This window comes from Strongylocentrotus purpuratus, unplaced genomic scaffold (assembly GCF_000002235.5).
Source record: "Strongylocentrotus purpuratus isolate Spur 01 unplaced genomic scaffold, Spur_5.0 spur5_contig_812, whole genome shotgun sequence".
NCBI classification, from domain to species: Eukaryota; Metazoa; Echinodermata; class Echinoidea; order Camarodonta; family Strongylocentrotidae; genus Strongylocentrotus; species Strongylocentrotus purpuratus.
Window position 1 is genome coordinate 20,517 of NW_022145516.1, and position 26,202 is coordinate 46,718.

The 26,202-nt window shown below is 35.7% G+C and overlaps 1 protein-coding gene and 1 long non-coding RNA gene across 2 annotated transcripts; both read right to left on the bottom strand.

The window, feature by feature from the left end:
- Positions 1 to 1,083: 1,083 nt before the first annotated feature.
- On the bottom strand, positions 1,084 to 11,774 carry LOC115921118. Its single transcript, XM_030978223.1, has 6 exons — positions 11,745 to 11,774; positions 10,877 to 10,984; positions 7,882 to 8,013; positions 3,643 to 3,849; positions 2,145 to 2,348; positions 1,084 to 1,095 (listed from the first exon to the last, which is right to left on the bottom strand). Exons 1-6 carry the CDS (start codon positions 11,772 to 11,774, stop codon positions 1,084 to 1,086), a joined length of 693 nt encoding a protein of 230 aa, XP_030834083.1.
- Positions 11,775 to 12,256: 482 nt separating this feature from the next.
- Positions 12,257 to 14,800, bottom strand: LOC115921094. Its single transcript, XR_004062739.1, has 3 exons — positions 14,706 to 14,800; positions 13,421 to 13,501; positions 12,257 to 12,455 (listed from the first exon to the last, which is right to left on the bottom strand). It is a non-coding gene; the product is annotated as an uncharacterized LOC115921094 (long non-coding RNA).
- Between the last annotated feature and the right edge of the window lie 11,402 nt (positions 14,801 to 26,202).

Consider the following 26,202-nt stretch of genomic DNA (forward strand, 5'->3'; position numbering starts at 1 on the left):
CACTATTACAGTTTTAGTCCACTCCAGTTCTTGACATATTATCTTCCCAGTTGATTCTCGGTCTTCCAATCTTTCCACTAATACACATACACTTGTCTTAAAGAGAAAGTTGAGTTCTGGGAAGAGGTGAAAAATAACTTGTGAGCGTTATCATTCTTATTATGTAAGTGTGGAAGAACATCAGATAAGACAATGTTCCCTGAAAAGCATGGCTCTTCAAATGCCTTCATATTCTAAATATGTCATGTACATCGTAAAACTCGGGGGTAGGTTTTTTACGCCACGTGTTCGTATAGTCCCATATACATCTTTCTGTGTACAGTGTTTGTAACTTTACCAAGACTTGGCCAATTTCTTATCATTTTGATGATTCCAGAACCTTGCAATACACACAAATTCTTATATGCTAGATGATCAACCTTCTCTGATCGATTCCACACCGTTTCCTTCACAATGAAATCGCATGACCAGAACTCAAGTTCATCTTTAAGCTATAGGTCACACATCAGAGCAGCGACCGACCGATTAGTAGCATGCTCGGTCGCCGCTGGAATTTAGGCATCGCCTAACGATTTTTTGGAGAAGTTGAGCAGGCTGTAGAGCCCCAGCGATTTCGGAGATGTAGGAGTTGTAGGAGTTATTCAATCAGATATTTCAGACCACCAGCCTATATTTGCTTTTTGTTCTCTGACACAGAAACAAGAATCGGTCCACACCAAAAGAAGACCCTGCATAAAATTACCCAACAAAAAGTGAATATTTTAAAAGATAAACTTGGAAATGTTGATTGGACCATGGTATTACGTAAAGGAGACGTAAATATATATTATGAGTTTGTTGAATATCTTTATTCAACTGTACAAGAAAGCTTTTCTGATACAGATTCTCAAACACTCAAGTTAAAAAAAAAATCATTGAAATACCTTGGGTCAATTCTACTCGTTTGAAATCAATTAACACGTAAAATAGGCTGCTCTACAAAATATGTAACCCAATGAGTAACAATCTTTTGAAGTACACAAATTATAAAAATACATTGACAAACCTGCTTCAGAATGCAAAAAAAAAAGGTAAATTTTGTAATCAGTTAACCTCCTGTAATAGAGACATTAAAGCAACATGTAGAACCATGAAGAATGTACTTAATAATTCACCAAAATTCACTAAATATCTCTCAAATTAAGAATCATAGAACCGCAACTGACAACAAACAAACTATTGCCAAAACATTTGATAACTTGAATAACCAATATTGCACCAGATTTGGCTCTATCTATACCAAAGTCGGCAAAATCATTTGATTTTTTTTTAAAGATAATCATAACCCCTCTACACTATTCATGGTGCCAACCAATGAACAAGAAATTACTGACATTGTGAAAGTTTAAAATTTAAAAAGACTCCAGGTTATGATGATATTATTGATAAGCTATCTCTTTCAACAATGTCAAAATTGAGGAAGTACAATCAACCAAGTGTCTTCGCCTGTTTATTGATGAAGGAATGACCTGGAAAATACATACTAATTATTTGTGTTTATTACTCTTAAGAAATGCTGGTGATCTATACAAACTGAAATCATTGTTTCCGTCATATGTATTGCAAATGTTTTACTCCATGTCAATATTGCCCTACTTGACCTACGCTATTCTTGCCTGGGGTAATTCATTGAAACTCAAACTGGACAAAATCCTGGTTGTAAAAAAAGAGCAATACGTACAATTTGCAATGAACCTATTCGTACTCACTCGAGCCCTCTATTCTTTGATACTAAAGTAATGAGAGTTCAGGATATTTTTAATTAACAAGTAGGCTGCCCAGGCACCTTCAGATTTGTTTAAGAAAAAAGATCAAGTACATGAATATCCTACTCGACAGGTGTTTTCATGTCACCTTCCTAAAACGAGAACACGCTTTGCTTAAAGTAACTTCATATACACAGGTCCCAAGCTCTGTGATTAAAAGGTCTGTTAATGTTAATGTATTCAGAAGAAAATTGAAATGCCATTATTTTAATACATATATTCATTCCTGATTCCTGACTATCTTTGTCTCCAAGCAGTATACTTTTGTTAATTACAATGAAGAGAACCAGGGGAATTGCTGTGGGAGGAGGTCAAAGCACCATTTAGCTGGATATTTACCTCAGTGTCTACTCCATACTGTGGCTTTTCCTGGATTCGTTCTACAGGAGCATCACAGATGAGATCAAACTTGGCCATGAGCTGGACTAAGGTGTCCTTCTGATCCGAGAAGCCTTGCCACATATGCTGAATCAATCTATCCTCTAAGATACCATCCTTCTCAAGAGTAGACCAGGCATCATTCACGATCCTGTGCAGACAGTCCTGGAATTAAAACACAGTGTCAACTTAATGGCAGTTGGAAAACCTGGACATATGAGTATAGATTGTAAAAAATACTACATGGTGAAGTGACAGCTCAGTTACATCAATAACATATCAAATATGTCCTATCATTTTTATCAATACCCAATACTCTCAAGAGACTTCTTTACAGCCTTGTTCACATGGGTCATAATACCACAAGATTTGTTTATGCTAAGTTCACACCGACGCCGAATTGATGGCGCATTAAATCGGCGAGCAAAGCGGCGGAAAAAGCGTAACAAAGCTTAATTAAAGCGTAAAGACCGTAATAGAGCGTGAGAAAGCTTTGAGCAATTCGGGACATTTGTTAAGAGCGCCAAATTTGTTTAAACTGTTTAAAAAATTGAGGCGATATGTCACGAATTGCGTAAAGCGGGAAGAGCGTAGTAAAGCTTATCAAAGCGTCACAAAGCTTATCAAAGTTTTGCTCAAAGCGTAGGAAAGCTTAACAGAGTTTAAATTTTTGGCGCTCTTGCCGAATGTCCCGAATTGCTCAAAGCTTTCTCACGCTCTATTACGGTCTTTACGCTTTAATTAAGCTTTGTTACGCTTTGCCGCCGCTTTGCTCGCCGATTTCATTCGCCATCAATTCGGCGTCGGTATGAACTTAGCATAACATATCTCAGGAGATCGTGAGATTTTTTGAAAAAATGACGCCGAATTGATCGCCGATTTAAAGCGCGACATTCGGCGTCGGTGTGAACTAGGCATTAGGGTACTGTGCTTCAAATCTTCTATATTTTAAAACATAGATAAGTGAGTATGCATTTGACCTTTGTTGTATGCAACTAAGTTTTGAATATTCACTTGCCATTCATACAGGACAATAACAGTTTTCCACGGCATACGTGAAAAAGGTTTAATAAGTTTCTCATCCCTCCTGCTCCAGGGAGTGGAGAATGTGCATAATTGTGTCTGAATCTGATGATGGGGAAAATTATACATATAGTATGTAAATCTCTTACAGACCATGTTGATGTATTATACTTTATTTAAACAAAGAATATTGTTATAAATGGAGGCGAAGGTGTCTCACCCTTTCTGCGGAATCCAGGATGGTAATGACCTGCTAGAAGACATCAATTAGCCAAATCTTACGATATTTTGTAGGAAAAACTGCAAAGGACCTTTGTGGTACGCAACTACTTTTTTTAATGCCCACTTCCTATTCATTTCGCATTTTTAAAAAAAAATTCTGCGGCTTACCACACCATACATGAATGAGGTTGTAAAGGAGGTGGAGGTTTCTCACCCTGTCTGCATGATCCATGATGGTAATGACCTGCTTGAAGACATCAATTAGCCACTGAGGATTCAGGATCACCATGTCCCGTAGGAGAGACTTCTGTTCTTCAATGCCTCCGTAATAGACTATGTAACCCAGGTCGTGGTAGAAGGTAAGCATTGTGAGAAGTTCACTCTCAGATGTGATACTGACTTGCTGCATCAGTTCCTTGGTCTGGGAGAATACAACAAATGGCTTCAAAATCATCTTTTGATTTGTGAAAAACATCACAAATAGTATCTATCAAACAAAATTAATATCTTTAACACAGAAAGCAACAGGAAGTTTAAATTTTGTGCCAAGATTTTCAAAGGCACTGCATCCTAATAAAGACAGGCATAAACTGGGTCATTGACAAAAATTGAAAGGGTTTCATTAATGCATTTTTACATATCCCAATAATACCATGATAGTAATGCAGCTATGCGTGCGGTAAAGTGGACCTGGGCACACAAAGGTGCATTAGCATACTTGTTGTGTATTAAAAGCTATTTAGACGACATCTATTGATCCTCAACATTTTAAACACCACTGTACAAAACTCAACTGAGTTCACTCAAAATAGGTACTTTAGTGACAATTGATGACACCCAAATAGCAGTAAATACATGTACATTCTTTTCAACTTACCGATGTTAGAAAGAACACTTTTAAAATTCATACCGTGAGTCTACTGTCAAAATTGCCGATCAGCCACTTCGTATTATTTGTGTGCATTAGTGTGCAATTGTATGCAATGTGTGAATTGTGTGCAATTGCTGCCTCAACAGCACGTATACAGCGCTAGATGTCAATATGCATTAGCATTGACTTTATGCTTTGCTGGAGTGGGCTTGGTGGTTCTGCAAACTAAACGGGCGCCTGAGCTGAGCTGGCTGAGCTGAGCTGAACTGAACTAGTCAAGCATATTGACCAGTCAAATTCTATTATGCAATATAACTCTACTTTAGATAGATATGAGCTGAGCCTGGCCTTGAGTCAGATTTAAAGACCATAATTAAAAAAATAATTTTCAATTATTATTTTAACATTTATGTTCTTTACTTACTGTAAGCGCAAATGGCATGTCGTATTATAAAATTGCAATCCATTTGCGATATTTATGTTTTGAGATGAATAGTAACATGAAACAAAAAGTCAATGGTAATTGATAAAGTGCAGTGGAATGAGCAAAGTAGTGATTTCCTGCAAAGAATCTTGGCATGTGTATGTATGACCATGTCAAGATTACCTGATTACTACTTCTTCGGGATGTAGGGGTATAAAGTCACAGGTCAATTTGAATATGCCAAAATAATATTGTAACCATGATAATGTCAGATCGTTAAAGTTGATTTCAGAGATAGGATGAGAACTTCCTCCCATATTCCATCAGTGCCCAAAAGCATCTTTATCTTTATGCCTCCGATCTGAAAGGTGTGCAGCATTATGTTTTCTGGTTGTTAGTTCATCTCTCTATTCAAACATCATTGATTTCAAACTCGTTTGTGCCCTTTTAATAAGCAAAACAGCAAAAACTAAATTAACCTAGCTATTCATTTGTGTATATGCAGTATTTCCTGAATGTTTTGATTTTCCTCCATATATCTGAAGGAGGTAGACCAGCAACACCAATGTCTTTCATTGACTCCCTAGTTCTAGAGATGCTGGATCCAGAGGTGGTGGACGGCATCCAGAGCTCACAGACGGAGGCTGGATTTTTAAGCATGAATATTTAGTTTTAAAGTTAAACATTATTTTTTATTTTTTGTGTATTGCCAGTTTTCTAGTTAGTTTAATAGGCTGGAAATTCTGGGAGGTCACTGTGACATTTGCGATATGAGTGGATCATACATAAATAGCCATACAAAGGAATGACAAGCAGAATACTTTAATAGTTATGGGGAAAAAATGAATTGTTAGTATTTAGTCTTTTTCAGATTTGTAATGTATGTTTATAAGATAATCCATAACATGATTATTAATCAGTTTAATTGTAGCACTAAAGCTGAAAAGTCTCCTTGGTTTAAAAAAAAATAAGTTTTTATCTCTGTTTACTTTTCTTGTGTCACATATTTTTGCAGGCAGCTGAAATGTCCATCACATTTTCTCATTTGAGTAAACATGAATCAATGGCAACGTAGCATAAGTTCATCATGTCAAATCAAATCCATTTTAACTCATTTTTGCCGTGAAGGACTATTATATGTATAGGGACATACAGAAACAACCATTTTGCATCTTGTTCATGTAACTGTTTGTGGTAATTACTATGAGATTTAGTGCCTGTCATTATAGCATGACCTACAAATTGAAAGAAAGAGAAAGGATGGATGCAGTGTCAGACACTTTCAGGGCGGAGGTGGTAGATTCCCGCTCACACCCAAGCGCTTACACCTGAGCTAACGTGAAGTTGCTTGTTAAGAATCTTTAAAATATCGATCTGCATTAACGAATTTGTTTTACATGCCCAATTTACTAAGATTGTTTAAAGAATTGATTTTATAGCAGCAAAGTTTGTTACATGATAACTCTCTTTTTTATAATATCTTTTAATTTGAAGGACATTGAGGAGGATAACGCTGTTACCAGCATGCCGGAGGCCATCGTTGGAGAGGAAGAGGAAGAGGCCGTGGATGAAAAAGAGGCAGAAGAGAATCTAGAGGAGAAGGAGGAGGAGAGGGAGAAGATACGCTGCACAAGTTGTGAATTGGATTTTTACAGCAAATAAGGCTTCTTTAACAAGATCAGCTCCATGGACCTCCAAGTTGGCAATGTGTCTGTCTCTCCTATGGTAAGCGCCCGTCACCTTGGGTCTACATTGATCAGTCCATGTAAATGGGCAGGCATATTTCACAGGTATGTCAGACTGCTTACTTCCAGCTTCATAACATTGCAGCCATTAGATCGTTGCTTACGAGGATGGCAGCAGAAAACCTTATCCATTCACTCATTTCCTCTAGACTTCATTTATGTAACAGTCTTCCTTCCTTCTACAACCTTGAACAGACTTCAAGCAGTACAGAATGCAGCAGCACGTTTGCTTACTGGGCAGAGGAGAGCATGATCACATCTCTCCTGTCCTGGCTGAGCTACATTGGCTTCCTGTCAAGAGCAGAATTGAGTTCAAGGTCCTACTGCTCACATTTAATGCAATTCATGGTCATATCCCAGGATATGTGTCATCTTTAATCGAGCGGCGTCATCTTCACCCTGGTCTTCGCTCATCTGGCCTTACTCTCCAGATGCCCATTACTCATCTCAAGGGAAATGGAGACCGGGCGTTTTCCTCTATTGCTTCTCGCCTGTGGAATTCCCTCCCATAATTAAATCGCGAAATTGACAACCTGGACCACTTCAAAGCTTCACTCAAAACTCACATCTTCCTTCAGACATTTAAAATGAAATTTTATCAGAGGAGCTTACCCCTTTGAATGTTTTTTTAGACAGATATGTGGCGCCATACAAATGCTGTTCATCATCATCATCATCATGTTTGCTTCAATATTATATATTTATTTATTCTTCTTATTCAGTTATTTAAATTATGTAATAAGATATGTCATTGTAACATTTGTAAATTACACTATTGTTAACTTCAATACCAATGTAAATTATTCTCAGTTGAGTATTAATATTAAGTGCGTTAATATGCTATACAAATCTGAAATATATCTATTACATAAAATAGAATTACTAGTGTGCTTACAAAATACTTTAGTGTAAAGTTTTTGTATTGAAATGTAAGTCGTAATAGATAATATGTAAAAGATACCAGAGACTTTGCATACTTACGAGAGGTCTAGGTCTCTCGTAACTTTACGAGAGACGTTTAACTTAAGAGAGACTTGTATGTGTAGACTTTGCTTTATGAAACAGACTTATCTATCGGAACTAAAGTCTCCCGTAGTTAGGACACTTAAGAGAGACATTGGGGTTCATGTCTAGACATAAATTCTTTATGAAACATCCCCCCGGAGAAATGAAAGTAGCTATGAAAAAAAATGATATAAGGATTCTGCTTGGAAAGGACAAACATGAAAATCAATATGTAAACAAAATTCAGTACATAACAATTGCAAACTTGAAAATGAATGGAACCCAATTTGGCTAGTAAAAGGTGAAGCTCAAATATAAAATGTATGTATGTGTAATAGTTCTTCCAGTAAAATACCTAAATAAATACAAAATATTTAAAAATGGCAAGAATAATAGTTGCAGTCCTACCTGATCTAATGACATGTAATTTTCTTCTGCAGCTAGATTTTCCTCAAAATATAGCCATCGGAGTGGAATCTCTTCTCCCATATAAGGCTCATTCATCGCTACCTTCTTAATATCTCTCCTCAAGGCGATCAGCTGCAATGTAAAATAAATAGACGTACTACCACGAGGCATATAAACATATCCACTCATTTGAATTATTACAATACTTCATTAAGCAGTGAGCTTGTGTCAAGTTTTCTAGGAAGAAGAATAACTACTATCTAAATTAATGCCAGTTGATTTTCGGTAGTAAATACCTATATTTGATTTTCGTCAAGCACAGTGGATAATATACAAATGATGCATGCGCATGAGTTCAGTTTACGATCTACCCGCACTCGAGTTGAGGCTGTACGTGTGTATCTATCGCACGAAGCCGTTAGGCTGAGCCGTCAGGCTGAGTGCGATAGATACACACAGCATCAACAATCGTATAAAGATCGTATAATGAACGAATGAAAACATTCATCATTTGTTTTATACAACGAAACTCCTAGACCCTTGCTATTTGATGTATAAAGAATTCATTCAAGATTGTTTCATGACAGTACATAGCTGACAAATAAATCTCAAGTTTAATAAGGCTTAATTTAGTGCGCACACATAGCTATAGATATAGCAAGCGCACTAATTACCTCTATATCCATTTACACATAGTGCTGCGCAAGAATAGTCTCATGCTCACGCAGTATTAAGCGCTCTAACCTCTACGCGCACTACTACCCTCTGAAAACAAGTTCAATAGTACTGGAAAATATTGCACTCCTTTTCATGAAAACGACTGCAATAGGCTCAGTAAATGAATCACACGTGACCGCGCATGACCAATCATTTGATTAGGATCTGGGAGTGAGTTGTAAAAAAAACAATGTCAGTATAACCACCTATATATTTTAATTTAAGTCCATGCGCAGCAGATTCGAATAAAGGATATGCATCATTTTTAATAACTACTGGGGAACTAACATGAAATCGAAAGTGTTTTTGGAATTACTATACAAACATATGATTCTGTAAGTGAGGAACTATGTTAGGGTTACTATTTCAAAACATTGAGATTTTATGTCAACAAGAACAAACATGACGTCCTAAAGTCAGCAGCTTTGATTATGTCTGCAAAAAGTGAAATATTTAAGGTACTTTTTCTTATTTGCAGCCAACATCAAATTCTGTAGAACTTCGCAGGAATCATGAATATCTCCTATCTGTGAAATTAAACGTATGCAAATTATGCAACAAATCCCGTTTACTTTTTATACTTCACTGTCAGACAATATTGAGTGGCTGATTGATTTCTTTTTTTTCTTTGGTAATAACATACATACAACAGAGATGCCAGTTAGAATTGATCAGAGGGCCTGAAAATCACCTAGAATAAGCTAGTTAGTACACAAAAAAGCCTAAACTATGGTATGAAAATAACTCACCAGGGCCTGAATTCAGGCTATTGCCTGATACAATGAGCTGTAAAGGATATACGAGCATTTGTTTACATAAATAACCCACTTCTTGTAACAGCCAAAATTAAACTGATTGAAACTTTGCGCAGCTTTAAACGTACACCATTCGGTACAAGGTAATGGAAATCAGACTATTTACTAAAAGGATTGCAATCTCTCAATTTGATTCGACATCTAACGGTCGTTATTTCCCCCACAACAAGAAATTTCCCAGCCCTTTCATTTTGAGAGAATACCTAAATTAGTACAGGTATTATCTTTCAAATGCTGCTGGCATTTAACCTTTTCATTTTGTTGGCCTGCAAATGGAACATAGTACCTGTACAGGCTGTGTAGCTTGGCAAATACTGGTTAACGCTGCTGTCGCGTCGTCCGTAGTCGTATTATACCCGATTGGCCCTGAGTCAGGCCACGGGAAAGACATAGTCTTGTCAGGCTGCATCCCCTTTAAGGCAGTGGGGCTGATTATATATACTATACAGTTATTGACTGGCAGGGGGTGTAAAATAACATTATTTGGACTGCTGAAGGGAGTTATATTTCCCAAGTGGTTATATTTTCCCAAAGCGCGCAGCCAGGAAAATATAAAGATCTGGATCCTCGCAATTGATATCACGTGATGAGCTCTGGACCAATCACATCTCGGTATATGTCTAAGCTATCTAATGTATATGTATATATATATATATATATTGCTTTTATTTACATTTTTTTCCTGCTCACTCCCTCACTTTCTCATTGATCCTGACACTTATATATTATCGCTGACTGCTTGTTTTGTTTTTTAATGGTTTTTAAAAATAATTACAACAGTATAGTTACAGAACTCAGCTGGTACAAGACTCTCATATAATAAAAATAGAATTTCGGAGATAAAGATACACCATTACATGTCATTCTATGTAAATGTAACAAATTGGTTTATTATGGGTTATGAGCAGCACCTCACCTTTCACTTTGTGTTTATATAAGAAAATCTTTATTTAGATTGCTTTATTTATTTTGAACTAATTTATTTGCATAAGAGATATGTTTATTCTGTAAAAAATGTTCCTTTTTTAATGTTGTATCCGAAAATATTAATATGAAGTATTACTGTATCCTTTTACTTTTTTCTTTATCTAAAAATTCTTTTTTTTTTTTCTCTCCCAAATTGTAGAATTTTATTAAAATTCGATACTCGATTGAATATATACTATATTATGTTGGATATTTTTATATTTTTAAAATATGTCTGTGTTTATAATGTATGAGAACATGTACTTTGTTTATACTGTAAGAAAGATTATGCTCTTCTTTATAATTATGTATATGAAAATCTGAATAAAGTAAAAAAAAAAAAGCTTTACCATAAAAAAAAAGATTTTTAACACCAACATTCACTTCCATACACAATTTGAAAGAAATCTGTCAAGTAACGCTGCTAAATCCAGAGTATCCTCCAGCATACTGCCGAGGGATACAATTATGATAGTTAATGATCATTTGTGATGTACCTGTTCATCGTTGTCCTCTAAGCTGTTTTCAATGGCATAATACTTGGGGATCACATGGCATTCAAACGGCTTCTTCATGATAGATTTACGGATCTTCTCAAAGGCAATCTTGAAGACAAAAAGATTGAAATGATTAGAGTATGCACATCTTAGTCGTAATGTTAAACATAATAATAATTGCGCTTAAACGAAATACCCTCTCTAAGAGCTTAACAGATATTACCCCGGTCATCGGATTCATTCACGCACAATGTGCACCATCTCCACTTCCTTGGGAGTATTCCTACCATATGGTCACTCTGATAGTATATGGCAATTTCTAACACAAAGGATTTTGTCATCCTACCTGATCGCTATTTTTCTCATGGGCGTGGAATGACAAATGTTGATTAATGCTGTGACCCACGACCTTTGTATTTAATCAAGTGCTTAACCCTATTTAGCCTGGGGGGGGGGGGGGGCTTTAAAAGCCCCCCCCCCCCTCGACATTTTTCGCGATATTTTTTTAACGCAAGAAAATCTTGCACTGAAATTTTGTGACGTTTTTTTTCGAGTCTTGCGCATCTTTTGAAAGAAATTTTTCGAAAATCGGACCTACCATTACAAAGTCACGTGTCCTTTTGTCTTTGCATGTCAGCCCGAAAATCGCTCATTTTTGTGATTTGTGTAGAAAACATTGGTTAAAGAAAATGAAACAGATCAGTGTAGAATTGAGCAAACTCTGTCTAAAAATATCATGAAAAAGTCGTGAAACCTAGAAAGTTGTAATCAATGCAAAACAAATTGGAAACTTTGTGACTGATCTTTAGAGGTCCTTTCCCATTTGCTTCGTAGTGCAAATGATATGAATTTTCATTTTCTTACTCACTAATGATGGAATGGGGTTTTGTAAAAACATGTTTGTAATGATTATATCTAGGGTGCAGGTATGACTGAACATTTTGCTCAGATAAAATAAATATTTGTTTAAATGTATTACTTTTTAATGAGATACTGCTTAAATTTTCACTGATCCATTTTTTTAATTTTCTGATCCTATCGAAACCAAAATAATATCAGGGTGAACTTTTCCTTCAAAAAATGTCCATTCACAAGAAAGTGAAAATCCAAATGTTTCAGAGTTATAGCCCAATCCTACTGCCAAACTGACTGCTAACTGAATCCAAATGATCAGTGTTATGGCCATTCAGGGGAAAACAGAAATAACCATCTGGTAGGGGGGATTTTTTAATAGAACTGACTTTTGTCAACCTGACAACGAATCCTGTGGACGAAAGTGTTTGTTGAATTAAAATTTAATTCAGGAGCAAAATAAGCGGGCTATCGTAAGTCAAAGTATATATATATATTTGTTGTGCAATTTTATACAATAACGGGGAGAGCACTATTGTACTTTTACATCTCCTTTCACACTTCCTCGATGCGTTCCAACAATGAATATTGGTGGAGATATCTCAGCGGTTTTAGACGTTTTCTTGTTGATGACTGAAGAAGGCGCCACAGCATGGGCGAAGATGGAACACAACCAGAAATTGATGAACTCTAGACATTTCAGTTCTGATTTGGCACCTCCTTTAGCCTGTTTTTGAATCGTAAAGAAATATGTATGATATGGTCAATGATAAAAATACAACGACTCATCATGCTTTGTAATCGTTCTAACAGGAATCATGCATACATACCAACTCCTGACATCCAACATTTTTTTTATTTTTTTTTATTTGATTGATAGATTGATTTACCTTTATTATCTTCCAAAGTAACAAACTAATTACAGCATGATAATCTAATCGTATGATAAAGATATCGCAATTATGTACTTACATTGTAATTTTATCATAACATAATCATAAAGAAGGATTGCAACTTAACTTAAGCTTGAAGCATGGCAATCCTTTATAAAACTTCATAATTACTGTATACCCAAAAGGAATATTGCATAATTAATACTTTCTGCTATACTATTAACAGAAATACGAATCATAAAAGGATGGGGGTGAAATGAGATGTAGGAGCAGATAACAGGAGAAAATGGCAAATGAATCATCAAGAGAAATAGCAGTACTCGTTGATTTTAATTAGTAAAACGTAAACCAGCTACTACAATTGGTAATTGGTAAATGCCCATTTGTGGAAGTAATTGTCAGGATGACCCTGTAGGCCAACGTGTCTTTCTCCAAGCAAAGATGGACTATAAAAGAATGTTGAAATGTCAACTATTTAATCTCCCACGCTGCTCTCAAAATAAAAAAGGCTAATACATTACTGATTTAATTGTACCAACAATGTACACATCTATTAATCCAGAAGGAAACAGGAGGTTGAATCTGTATGAACAAAAGTTAGTCGTATAATATCTATACTTTAAAAATACATTTTACACGAGTAATAAAAGATGATAATATGTAAACCTTTACAAACTAACATTTGGCAAATAACTAATGCTTGGCAAAGAACACACAGCGCGATCTATCATTTATCCATCTCCGTGTAAAGCATAATTTAGTTTTTACCAAAGCAGTATGAAATGAAATAAAGAAATACCATTTCGTCAGGGGGAACGTCAGGACACAAACTTCTGAGATCAAAGACAATGACATAAATGGCTCGCCACGTCAGAAACACCTACAGGAGAAAATAATTTTTAAAAATATGCATAAGTATTGAATAACTACCATGCTATGTTGTTTCTATAACATGCTTTATTATTTCTAGAATAATAAGGAACCTCAGGCAATGTTTATATGCGATAATAATTAAATCATTGATATTCCTTGTAAATTGGAAATCATGAATACAAGGTGGACTGGTTGAATTAGGGCCCTTGTTAAATACTCTTAGATATAAGCATCAATATGTCACATTCTCAAGAAACATGAACCTGGAAAAAGAAAGAAAAACAAAAATCATTTTTGACATATTTAAACAAATTCAAAACTTGATAAGAGTATGTATAGTATAGTGGTTAACTTTGTTAATATTGAGTGTATTATTCATCAGTAAGGGAAAGAGGTCTCTATTATGGCAATGTCTCTGTTCAAAATCAAGACAGTGCATTAGTTTCCAAAAATGTATCTAGTTCTTTAGACAAAAATCGACTGATGTAGATCCCCTGACTCTCTCTCTCTCTCTCTCTCTATATATATATATAGCCGTTATCTATTTGTGGGTATCTAAGCTAAGATACATAATGATAAACCAACCAATTGCATACATATTATCAATTCCTAGATAACTGTGAGAATGACAGGTCAAATAAATCAGAGCCTTCTGTTGAAAAAGAAAAAAAGATATTACAAAATTTAGACGTAGTTCTAGAGTTGTTGCAAATTTCAGCTCTTTTATTCACTTTATTAGCCAACAATTTAAAACTAATGCAAATTCTGTTATCCCACAATGGAAGATCAAATGAATAAAAGAAGCACTAATTTAGACCCGGGCATGGCTTTGCATCTACGGACTGGACCACATATTTTTGCACATGTATAAAACGTATGACAAAACCAATATGTAGGCCAACAGCTGTGCATGTTAAAAGTACATGTACCCTAAACTGAAGCATTATATTGAGACAATAGAATAATAGGCTCCATTTCTAACTTTTTTGAGAATGAGATATGTACAGTGAAACTAACCAGAAACAAAAAATCAAAGGAGAAATATCAAATATTTAGGACATGAATGCAATGATGGATGTTTAGGAGTCTGCAGTCAATAACATTTATTCAATTTTTCAAATACCAGAATCTTACAATACTTTACAAATTTGCTTTTATGGCACCACAGTAGAATTTACAAGAAATCCAATGTTCTTAAAATGTTCATTAACCTGATGGGTTGTGTAGTATATGTCTTGTCCAGCAAAGTCCCATATACTTAGGGAGACTCCTTCTACCCTACCGCTATCAGTCCTGTATGTTCCTTTCTCCTGAGGAATGAAGAAAATGAATACACAATTATATGAACAATTATCAAAAAATAAAATTGTATAAAATAATGGGAACATCAGTACTGATCCTGAAGACAACCACAACAACAACTTCTTCCAATTATGTATCATGGAGAAATCATGTACTGTAGCATTATTTTTAGCAGAGTAAAAGCAAAAACTTCCAGTTAGCAAATACAATTTGTATCCTGCATATACATCCCGCCCCCCCCCCCACACTCAGTGTTATTTAGGGTACGCATATGCGTGTTGCAAGCGACCCGCCCCCCCCCCCTTTCAGCAAAAGTCCGGTGTGTAAAGTCAATACGGGTCAACCTTTTTCTTTTGTATACAAGCCTTTTTCAGCACCCCCCCCCCCCTTTCAGCAAAAGTCCGGTGTGTAAAGTCAATACGGGTCGACCTTTTTCTTTTGTTACGAAAAGGACATTTTGGTAACACGCATGGGGTCCGGGGGCCGGGATATACATTCACTCCAATGCAGCAAACAAGAATGTACAAGGCCAACATGTATCTAAAGGAGCAGCAAATATCTCTCTTTTCCCTTTACAAGTTGTTTTCTCAATGGAACCTGTTCCAATAATTGCAACATGTTTTTCCCTCGATAAATTATTCTCACTCTCATGTGCCTCAGAGTTTAACATAGATTTTTCAACCCACTCCTGGCACCAAACAAGATTGAGATCAGCTGGTATGGTAATATGTGTGTTTTCTTTGATTTTGAAATACTGTTACTTTCCATCTCTCCATTATTCTGGGTGTAATGGATTATCTGCGGTGATGCACTCCAGACTGTGGAAGCACACCATGATCCGATGATACCATTAACTGTAACAGATTATTATACCAATCGGTAGAGGTGGATATATCTGTGTATGCTGGCAGACACAGCTCTGTAAAAACATTTATGTGAACATTGATGTTAAAGGTCATGTTACACAACGCTCACTTTCCAGAAAGTAATCTAGTGAACCTGGTATTTTCAATCAGCTGCGCAAAAAGTATGTTTTGTTTTACTTTTGAAGGAAAATACTCATAACATTCTGCTTAGGGTTACTCTTAACAATAATGTTGTATTCTAGGTACGACATTTTGTTATTTCTGGTTCTCCTTTTGTAACACGTGGATAGATTATGCATGCCATTATATAGATCCTTTAAAAACATGGAAACAGAGAAGTGGGAGATTCCACGATAAAAACGAAGGGATTGTAGAAAATCTTGTACATGTACATATCAGCATATAGATTCAATACAAGGTTTAATACTGAATTCTACCTTTAGATGAACCTGTTCCTTAAGCCTTTTCTCCACCAGACTTGATATTTGATATGGAATATTGTCATCCTCCTCTTTAGCCTCGGGCGACTCCACATTATCCAAGACAGATTCGTCTGTAATAAAGAAGAAATACATATATGCGTTTGTACGAGATATAGATTCATAATTAATCTACATCTGCCACTCTCCGCCCAGGTGTTAAATGGGTACGAAGAAGAAGAGAGATGGGAGTGGGGCATAATCGATATTATTCTACCACCTAAACAAGACTTTCACAAGTGCCTATTTTTATCATAATCATTATTTTAAAAACAATATTTCATGTAAATGAAATTTGATAAAAGCCAGAATTGATTGCAGTTTAAATTGATCACTGGGTTATACAATTTTGTCAGTAATAACAATTTAAAAGAAGTTTTAACATGTAAATACTCATTTGTCATCAACTTTTATTGATACTTTACATATTATAGACAATGATTTAAGGATTAATCGAGTGTTAACAAAACAAACACAAACCTGCTTCTACAGGATCCAGGCATTTGCCGGATGTAGTTTCACTGTGTGTTTCTAAACTTTCTTGATCCTGTACACAAAATAAACCAGTATTAAGATTGTCATCTAGCAGTTTGCACTAACCGCATCACAATTTGCAACTACAGCTTCTGTTTAAGTGGTTGGTGAGATGATGCTACTCTTTATTTGTTTGCACTGTCATTCAGGACTGGTCTAGAGTAATTTTTATTTTGTTATTGCATGAGTGACTAAGAACTTGACGTTCAAGAGGCAAACATCTAATACATGTACAAGGGCTCATGAATACTTGAATGGTTAATACACTCCCTGATACAGCGTTAACTGTAAACTTGTGTTGCAGTACTGAAATCGAATGTCAAAATGTTGGGAGTGAGCGAAGTTAGCGAACAAAAACATTGTCATTTTCAGTGTGGTAATATCTTTATTTTGTAAACGAAAAACACAACATAAAATATGGTATCATGTATGCTTGCACCTCACTGCCCAATACATGAATCCAAAGTCATATATTTGGTTAGTCTGTGCACGAATATAAGGATATTCGGGCATCTCGTTGTCCAGAATCATCCCGTTTTGTAAATGTTCTGGGCGAGTGAAGCGAACAATTGTGGTACAAATGCAACATCGCTGTCAAAAGAGAAATTCCGGCACCTCATTGACTAATAATGTAGCTATTCCGGTACTTTATTGTCTAAAATCATACTGTTTCTAAATATTAAGAGCGAGTGAAGCGAGGGAGGAAAAAAAAGTCTCTTGTCTCAAAAACGTTATTTCCATACATAACAGTTTCTAATATTTTGTTCTCACAACAGTGACATATATTTCATAATGGATAAAAAAAAAAAGATAAACTAATTTATCTTGCTGCATTCCAGGGTACCCCAGCATTACAGTTGAAAAACGCTGCTCTATTATTGCATTGTAGTCTCAGACAGCCCATGTAATTATCATTAAATATTGCTTTCAAATTCATCGAGCACAATTTCGGACATTTATTTGGATTGTCGTCATAAATACATTATATATATATATATATATATGTGTGTGTGTGTAATTTATATACATATATAAATGTTTTGATGTTGCTGAATTTCACTTCTCAATCATAATCATAACTCACTACTATTTATTTACTTTTATAGAGATTTTTATTTGTAATAACAAGTAAAGGTGCCATTTCATTCTTTCTTACTGCTATACCTTAAATCAGAAAAAACAATACCTGTATTGAGATAATGATTACCTGTGTTGTAGTCACCGTCAGCCTCTTTGTTAGTTCATCCATGAGATCTTTTCTGTATTCATCCTCTGTGAAATGAAATCACCATATGACATATTCTACTGTGGAATCACATTAAAACAGTGTAATATAAGATTGTATGACTCCAGAGAAATTTAAATTACATGTATATGATTTTAATGAATAATTTGATGTCCAATCCTGCCTTTATAGGAAGTTAAACATTACCTGATAGCTAGAAATATGATGTGATGTCATGCAACTCCTTCAATTGTTCCAATACCCATCTTGACTAAAATATGATTTGCTTCAAAACTTGAGACTGAAAAGGATAGGTTTATGGTGACTTTCAACAACATGCTTTCCATGATTACAAATAAAAAGATTTTGATGGGAAAGGAATCTTGTTAAAAAAAAAGATCGATTTAAAAAAAAATCTCTAATGGTACAGCAAATTAGAAATTGTTCCAAAATACTCTGCAGTCTATTAACCAATTCGCTAATTTGACATTGACATAGCAGTGATATTGATATGACATCAACAGGACAATTCAGTTCACTTCTTATATCTATATTACCGCTGCAAGAACTATAACTTAGTGATTGCTGTGTCAATAAACTTTTCAGACATTAATAATGAAGATGATGATAACAATAACAATTACAATAATAATAATAACAATGAACATAAACTGAACCTTCACAGAAATGAAGATAACGACTTGAATGAGACTGAACATGGCGGGCCTAGTTTGTATCGTGACAGGCTCTTGTCCGGCAGTGTATGTGTTCATGGGCAGGTACCTCACGGTCGTCACCCAGTGACTAACCAAAGAAAATGGAACCAAGCCTTTGAGTGGTAATGAAGCATTATCTCGAGAGTAAACCAGGGACCAGGGGATATATGAGGAGAATGTTGAATAGCTGGCAAGAGAGAGGAATGTTCAGGGTAACAGAGCAGAACCTGACAGAATAGGCTTGGGCAATTAGAACCAAACAGTGGCTCTCAGAAATTGAATTAGAAGAAATTAAAGAGAAAGTAAACAGAAATGATAGGTATGATCCTGCTGCAGAAGAGGTAGCCCAAGGTTATCATATCAACTAAGAGAATATTGGCAGAAGTACTTCCCCAATCTGCACAGATAAATTGCACAGCAGCTCAACAACATACTTGAAACAGATAGTGTGCCTGAGTGGATGAATCATTGAAGAACAATACAGTGTGTAAAGAATCCATCCTTGAGTTGGGAAACGCTTTGGATAACTTTAGGCCCATAACATGCCTTCCACTTATGTGGAAACTGTTAAGCGGAATGTTAGCAGAAAAGATATATGACCACCTTGTCTCAGCCCAAGAAAGGTTCCCGAGGTACAAAGGATCAACTCCTTATCAACAAAATGGTATCGCGGAACTGCAAAAACAAATTGGCAATTTCCTGGATAGACTACCGCAAGGCGTATGATATGGTGCTATGTTCCTGGATTCTTGAGACACTTAGATTGGTAGGAATGGCTCCCAACACTCAGCGCATTATCCAGGAGTGTATGTCAAACTGAAGCTGACATCTAAAATATGTACTCTAGGAGAGATTATAAGTTGGCGAAGTTTTTTCCGGAGGGACAGCTTGTCACCACTGCTATTTATCATCTACGTGATACCTTTGTTGATGGTCATACGGAAATCCAAAGTACGATATCACTAAGGAAATAAGTCCGAGACTCTCAATCACTTGACGTTCATGGGTGACCTAAATCTCTATGGGAAGAGTGAATGACAGGTAGATCCACCAGTGAACACAGCCCGTGTGTGTAGTAATGACATTGGGAGGAGTTTGGACTCAAGAAGTGTGGCATTCTCATCCTAAAGAGAGAGAAGGTTGAGAATATTGAGGGAATCACCTTGCCCGATGGACGCAAGATGAAATCAGTGGAATAAGATGGCTTCAAGTATCTTGGGGTACCGGAGTACGATTTACCTATAATATACTGAAATTCAAAGTTCAATGACAAAGTACTGGCAATAAATCAATGGGCTGTACCTGCGGGTTGAAATGTGGGGAGATGGAATACTCTACCGGAGCAAGACTGAACCCGAGACCAAGGACAGAAAGAGAAGGAAGCAGATGACTATCTATCGGAATATTGCAACCATGCACAGGCAGATGTTTGCCGTTTTTATCTGCCAAGACGATCTGGGTTTCGTGGGCTGATATTCATTTAGACTACTACGTCCAAAACAGTACAGAACCACTACTAAATGTGGTTGAACATGAAGGAGTACCGAGGAAGGAGCATGTGGAAGATCCTAAGCAAATAAGAAAGAGGAAGAGACAATGGAAGCTTAAAAATTGGAAGGCTATGCCGCTGCATGGCCAGTTGCCTCACCAGACAGAGCAGGTCAAGGATGATAGGTCATGGGACTGGATGAAGAATTGACCTGAAGAAAGAGACAGAAGGTCGTATAACTGCAGTTCAAGATCAAGCGAGTTGAGAAACAAGATGATTGTCCACTCGGCAGAATGTGTAGAACAAAGGAAGAGACAGTGGATCATCTGATCAATGAATGCAGTAAAATAGCGCAAGTTGCGTATCTTCAACGAAACAACAATGTAACCAGAATATTACACCTGATCATTGTAAACAATGGACAGAAAAGTTGTATGATCATTTTAAGCTTGACATCACAAGGTCTTGAACTGCTCTGGGATTTTAACATCCTGACAGATCGATATTTCCAGGCCCGAAGACCAGATACAATAAAGACGGACAGAAGAGAGAGCCAACGCATCGTAATTGATGTAGTTGTACCACCAGTGATGCCAGGATTATCAAGAAAACAAAAAAACAAAACAAACACCACAAATTAACAACACAAGCAAATTAAAGCTCACGAAAAATAAAACAAACATATAAACACCTGCTTCTTCAGGACTCAGGCCTCTGATGAGAGTAGTATCGCTGCTCGGTTCTAAACTGTCTTGATCCTGTACACAAAGTAAACCAGTATTATGATTGTCATTGATCACCTTGCACTAGCCGCATCACAATTAGCAACTAGATCTACTTTTTATGTGGTTGATGAGATGATGCTACTCTTTATTCGTTTACACTGTTATTCTATACTGGTCTGGAGCAATTTATTGTGTCATTGCGTGATTAAATATGTACTTGACATTCCGGATGCAAACAGTTAAAACATGTACAAGGGTTTATGAAAAGCTAATAAATGGCTAATATCGACATAAATGTAAACTTGCGTTGCACTAATGAAAATAATCAAAATATATTGTCATGAATGAAATTCATATGCAAAGGGAACAGAGACCTCAACATACCGTAGTGTATTGGAGTCTCAGACAGCCCATATAACCATCGTTCTTTATTTACTACTCTGGTATATAAATATCAAATTTATTGAGCACAATTTCCTATGTCATTTATTTGTTTGGATGATCATCGTAAATTAATTTTAAAAAATCTTCTGCCTGAATTTCACCTCTCCATCACAATCATAACTCACTAATACATTGACTTTTAAATAGATTCTTATTTGTATTAACAAGTACTATAGCCATATCATTTTCTTTTACTGGTTGAACTCAAAATAGATAAACAATACCTGTATAGAGATTTTTTTTTTTTTTTACCTGTGGTGGGGTCACGGTCAGCCGCATTGCTATTTCATCCGCAAGAGCTTTACTATATTCATCCTCTTTGAAAATAATTCATAGTAGACTTATATAAGATTGTATGACTCTAGAGTTATTTAAATTACATGTACATATATATGATTTTAATGAACAATTTGATGTGCAATCCTTGCTTTAAAGCAAGGTAAACATTACCAGATAGCTTCTTGACAAAAATATGATTTTCTTCCAAAATTAAGGCTGACAAGGATATGCTTGTGATGACTTGTAACAACATGCTATCCCTAATAAGAATAAAATCTCTGAAGGGAAAAGAAGTTTGTGAAAAGAAAAATGGACATTTAAAAAATAAATATCTGATGGTACAGGAAATGGTTAGTTGTTCCAAAACACTTTGTAGTCTAATCAGTTCTATAATTTTACATTTACATAGCAGTTCAAAAATAGTGATATTGCTATCATATCATAAGGACAATTCAGTTCACTCCTTATATCTATATTACCACTGCAAGAACTATAACTTAGTGATTACTATGTCAGGAAACGTTTCAGACATTATAAACGATAATAATAATGACAATGATAATAATAACAATAATAATAACTACAATGATAATAATAATGAAAATAACGATAATAATAATGATGATTAGTAACAATAAAAATGACAGAAATAATAAGAATAAGAATAAAAGACATGTTTAAATTAGAGCCACTATAATAAAATAATAAAAACAACAAGAAAAATAAGAATAAAAATGGAAATAACATTTATAAACAAGAGCTTGCAAATCGTAGCAGTAAGATATTAAAATGAAAAGATACACTTCAAGTTTTGATTTAAAAGCATTTTCCATCCTCATTTGCCACCAACAGTTTGAAAAATTCATAATGTCAGAATTCAAGATATAGATATACAGAGAATTTTATTTTCCTTATAGCTATGCTACGTTTATACTATGTTCCCGGCGGCATCGGCAGCCCCGTCTGCCCCAAACGTAGTGCGCAGTGGGATTTGGGTAATTTTTTTCTCTGTATTAAAGTTTTGTTAGGTCTCACCTACTTTTCTCACGGTCTATCACGATTTCCGTGACGGGGCGTAGGAAGGAAAGGGGATGCTGTCCCGGAGGCTCCAAGGCACACTACGGTACGGCCTGCGGTCTACCATGGATGCCAGTATGTTCCCTACCGGCCCGTTACGTTCTGATGGGGTCCCTCGCGTTTCTCAAGTACTGATCAAGGTTTGACACATTTTTTCACGTTCTGCTAAGGCTTTCTTAGGATGAAACGTGGACGCCGGGCAGCTTTAAAGCACGTTTGTGCCCTTGGTATAAAAAGGCCTCCCAACAAATAGCAATCATTGTATCCTGAGACTAGCCCGTCGTGTCAGACCGTAGTATAAAGCAACGCGCCTTAGCATGCCAGACCGCCTGCAAGTTTTGTTACGGCCCATTACGTACTATCACGTTTTGTTGCGTTCACCCCGTTTTACTACGGCCTACTAGGTTTCTCATCCGCACTGTGACTGCCGTGGCGAATTTTGTGACAGTTTGAAAATCTGGCCCGGCATCCATGGCAATAACGGCCAGTCAGTTAAGCCCATTCCATCCCCCGTGTTGTCTCACGTCCATCCCGTTTGGTCCACGGTGGCCTGAAACGTGATCGCCGTGGCCGCCGGGAACGTAGTGTAAACCCAGCATAAAGGTAAAATCTTTGCTTAAGTTCCACTTACCTCTTTTATCTTCATTGCCATGTCCTTTTTTGTGAATTGACCATATTTTCTCACCAGCCTTCGCAACCTCGATGTTAATCTCAAATACGTTTGTTGTTTCTACACTGTCCGTTATTGCCTCATTTATATCAAATCTGAAAAAATGATGAGATTAGAATAATAATACTATTAGGCCTAATAAAAACAATAATATTAATGATAATGATATTTACACACTAATATATTCTGAACCACAAAAGTAAAATTTATAAAAAAGTAAATTGGGTTAAATCAGACAAATCTGACAACAACTAACAAAATCCGATAAATAAATTATAAATTATAAATGTTCCGAATTACAATCACTTAATCTATTTTAATCTGAAATTGGTGATTTTTTGTTTGTAGTCCAAGCAGTTATTATTTTTATTATTTCGCTCACAGGTTTGCTCATCGCGTCTTTTCTTAAGAGGAGTGTAGGTTGCGAGAGCTGCATGGAACATGTATCTTCTTTTGATCATCCCATGGTAAATTTAATTGTAAAATAATTTGTGACGTCATTGGGAATGAAGAGCTCTGCCATTTATCGCCATATTGAAATATCTTGAATGTTAGTTCTATCCATAGCACCTTGTCCCATGGGGTTGTAATCCAAGTAAAAAAAAAAGAAGGAGAGAGAGAGATCATATCCAGTATACATGTACATTTATACTATTGTGATCTTTTAAAAGTACAATGCTTTATTTAAATGATACACATTTTAATAATTTGCACCTTTATATCTGTAACTTTCATAATGTATTTCATTTGTATCCAGCAACAATTATCATCTATATAAAATTAGATTTTACTAATGTGTATTACTGTTCATAGAACCTCGTATGTTCAATTTTTTGAATTTTTTTATCATGTGTATACAAGGCTTATTGTCGTGAAACGTGTTGTCTATTAAACCAATTTTTAATTGAATGAAATTTCCTAATGGCAAATTATATTACATTGATTTTGTACCACAATGGGGAAGTTATCGTACGCGACACTACACAATATTTTGACTTTCAAAACTTGATATACCTCTCTCAATCTCTACCGGATTTGGTTTTCACCAATCCGTTTGTCTAATTGTTCTCCTTTCCTTCAAAGCAACTTGCTATGAAGATCGGATAGCCCCTCAAAAGGGACACATGTAAATCATTTAGAAAAACAAATCATTATTTTGTTTACATTTTAGAAGATTTATTTTTTAAAGTAAATCTGTAGTTCCTTCGAATCAGAAAAAAAAAAATGTCCTCCAAGAAACAAACATAAAACCTAATATGGATATCCATTATCAAGTCCGAGTGGTGTAATAAAAGATTACAAATATTTCAAATGTTTTAAATATTTACAAGTATTTATTCTTTATTTTCTTATTCTTGTCTTGTTAAAACAAAATATTTAGACATATGTCAACGATGTTTACTAAATTCATTTCTATTCAATTAAAAAACTGAATCAGGAAAAGTTTTACATTTAAATTCCAACGGTTAATTATTGTGGGCAATTTTTCGACGTGTCACCTCACTTCTTCCTCAAATGACTAACAAGTGATATGAATATATACATCACCGCACGATTATAAACATTTTAGACATGGTATACACACGTAGTTATTACATTATCGTTGACAAAATTTGCAAATTCACCAATTTGATCACAAACGACCACAGTGTATCATAAACGTACACGTTCACTGATTAGAAATGATTCTATTACCAAAAAAAAAAGAAAATAAGAGATAAATGCGATTTAAAAAAAGGAAAAGTAATTAATCACGAAGGTAATTATTTTCATAATCGATAAGAAAGAATAAACCGGATAAAAATCTTACAAACGGAAAATGTTAAGAGACAGATCAACAAACAGAGATAGAAAAAGACAGCGCATGCTAGAGAGAGAGAGAAGAATTTAACGAGATAATGGATAATAAAGATATTACCCTTGTCCTGTAAGAGTTTTCTTTAGACTTGTCTTTCCAACACGTTCTTGTCCCACAAGCATCAGGCGTGTTCGGAATACTTTCTTTGTGCCAGCTTTAGCTGCTTCGACATACGCTTGTTGTGCTCTCGGCCCTCGAGCCAGGATCTCGGGGGGTGCCGAGAGACCACCGAAGAAAATATCCTCCCGATCCCTCCCCGAGTCATGTTTGAAAGATATTAGTTGGCCGTCGTTTCCTTCATTATTATCAGTATCATCTTTAATAATGAAAATCAAGAATATAACAACAAATATGTCAGGATAAAGACACAAATTTGGCCTGCCACAGAAAGCAAAACCTTTCGAAACACCAAAAAACACATGAGAATAGCAAGGACAACCATCATGGTAAAAATTAAAGTTTGGGTTTTTATATGACTGTATCACTTTGCAGCTTGCACCTGAGCTACACCAAAGAAACCGACTCCACAGGAACTCCAAACTGACCGTATTTTGGCCGTTTTGGGTAATGTGATTTTGTTTTCTTATGTTCAAACAGAAAATCAAACACTTTTTCTTACAATATTCCATTATTCATTTAAAACGTACGTTGACAATATTCTTATTGGCAAAATATTCCCAGACCCATGTGTTACTTGAGGCTTGCTTTTCGTGAATTCAATCCAAATGCGACAGCTTCATCTTTGTTAAAAGGAAAATCTAACATTAAAAGCAAACAACTCTAATGGAAAGCAGACAAATCAGAGAAGCAAACTGGTGAAAGTTTGAAAGAAATCGGACAAAAAATAACAAAATTATAATTTGTTAAAGTTGTAATTAAAGGCTCTTCAAATTAGGTGCATCAGTAAAGTCTATGTGATGTAGTGGCGGACAACCACCCATAAAGTGTTATCCGCGACTACGTCACGGATTTATTGCCGTTTGGTCTACAACCAGTTCGTCTACCATCCAATAAGTCTATTCCCATATGGTCTACACCTAGCCT

What these genes read in the sequence shown, in the direction of transcription:
- LOC115921118 (XM_030978223.1), bottom strand. Translation starts at nt 11,774, where the DNA reads ATGTTTTTACAAAACCCCATTCCATCATTA. An exon ending in AAAACCCCATTCCATCATTA is followed by an intron (nt 10,985 to 11,744) that starts GTGAGTAAGAAA and finishes TTTGTCTTCAAG; the next exon opens with ATTGCCTTTGAGAAGATCCG. An exon ending in TCATGGATCATGCAGACAGG is followed by an intron (nt 2,349 to 3,642) that starts GTGAGAAACCTC and finishes TTTTAATTCCAG; the next exon opens with GACTGTCTGCACAGGATCGT.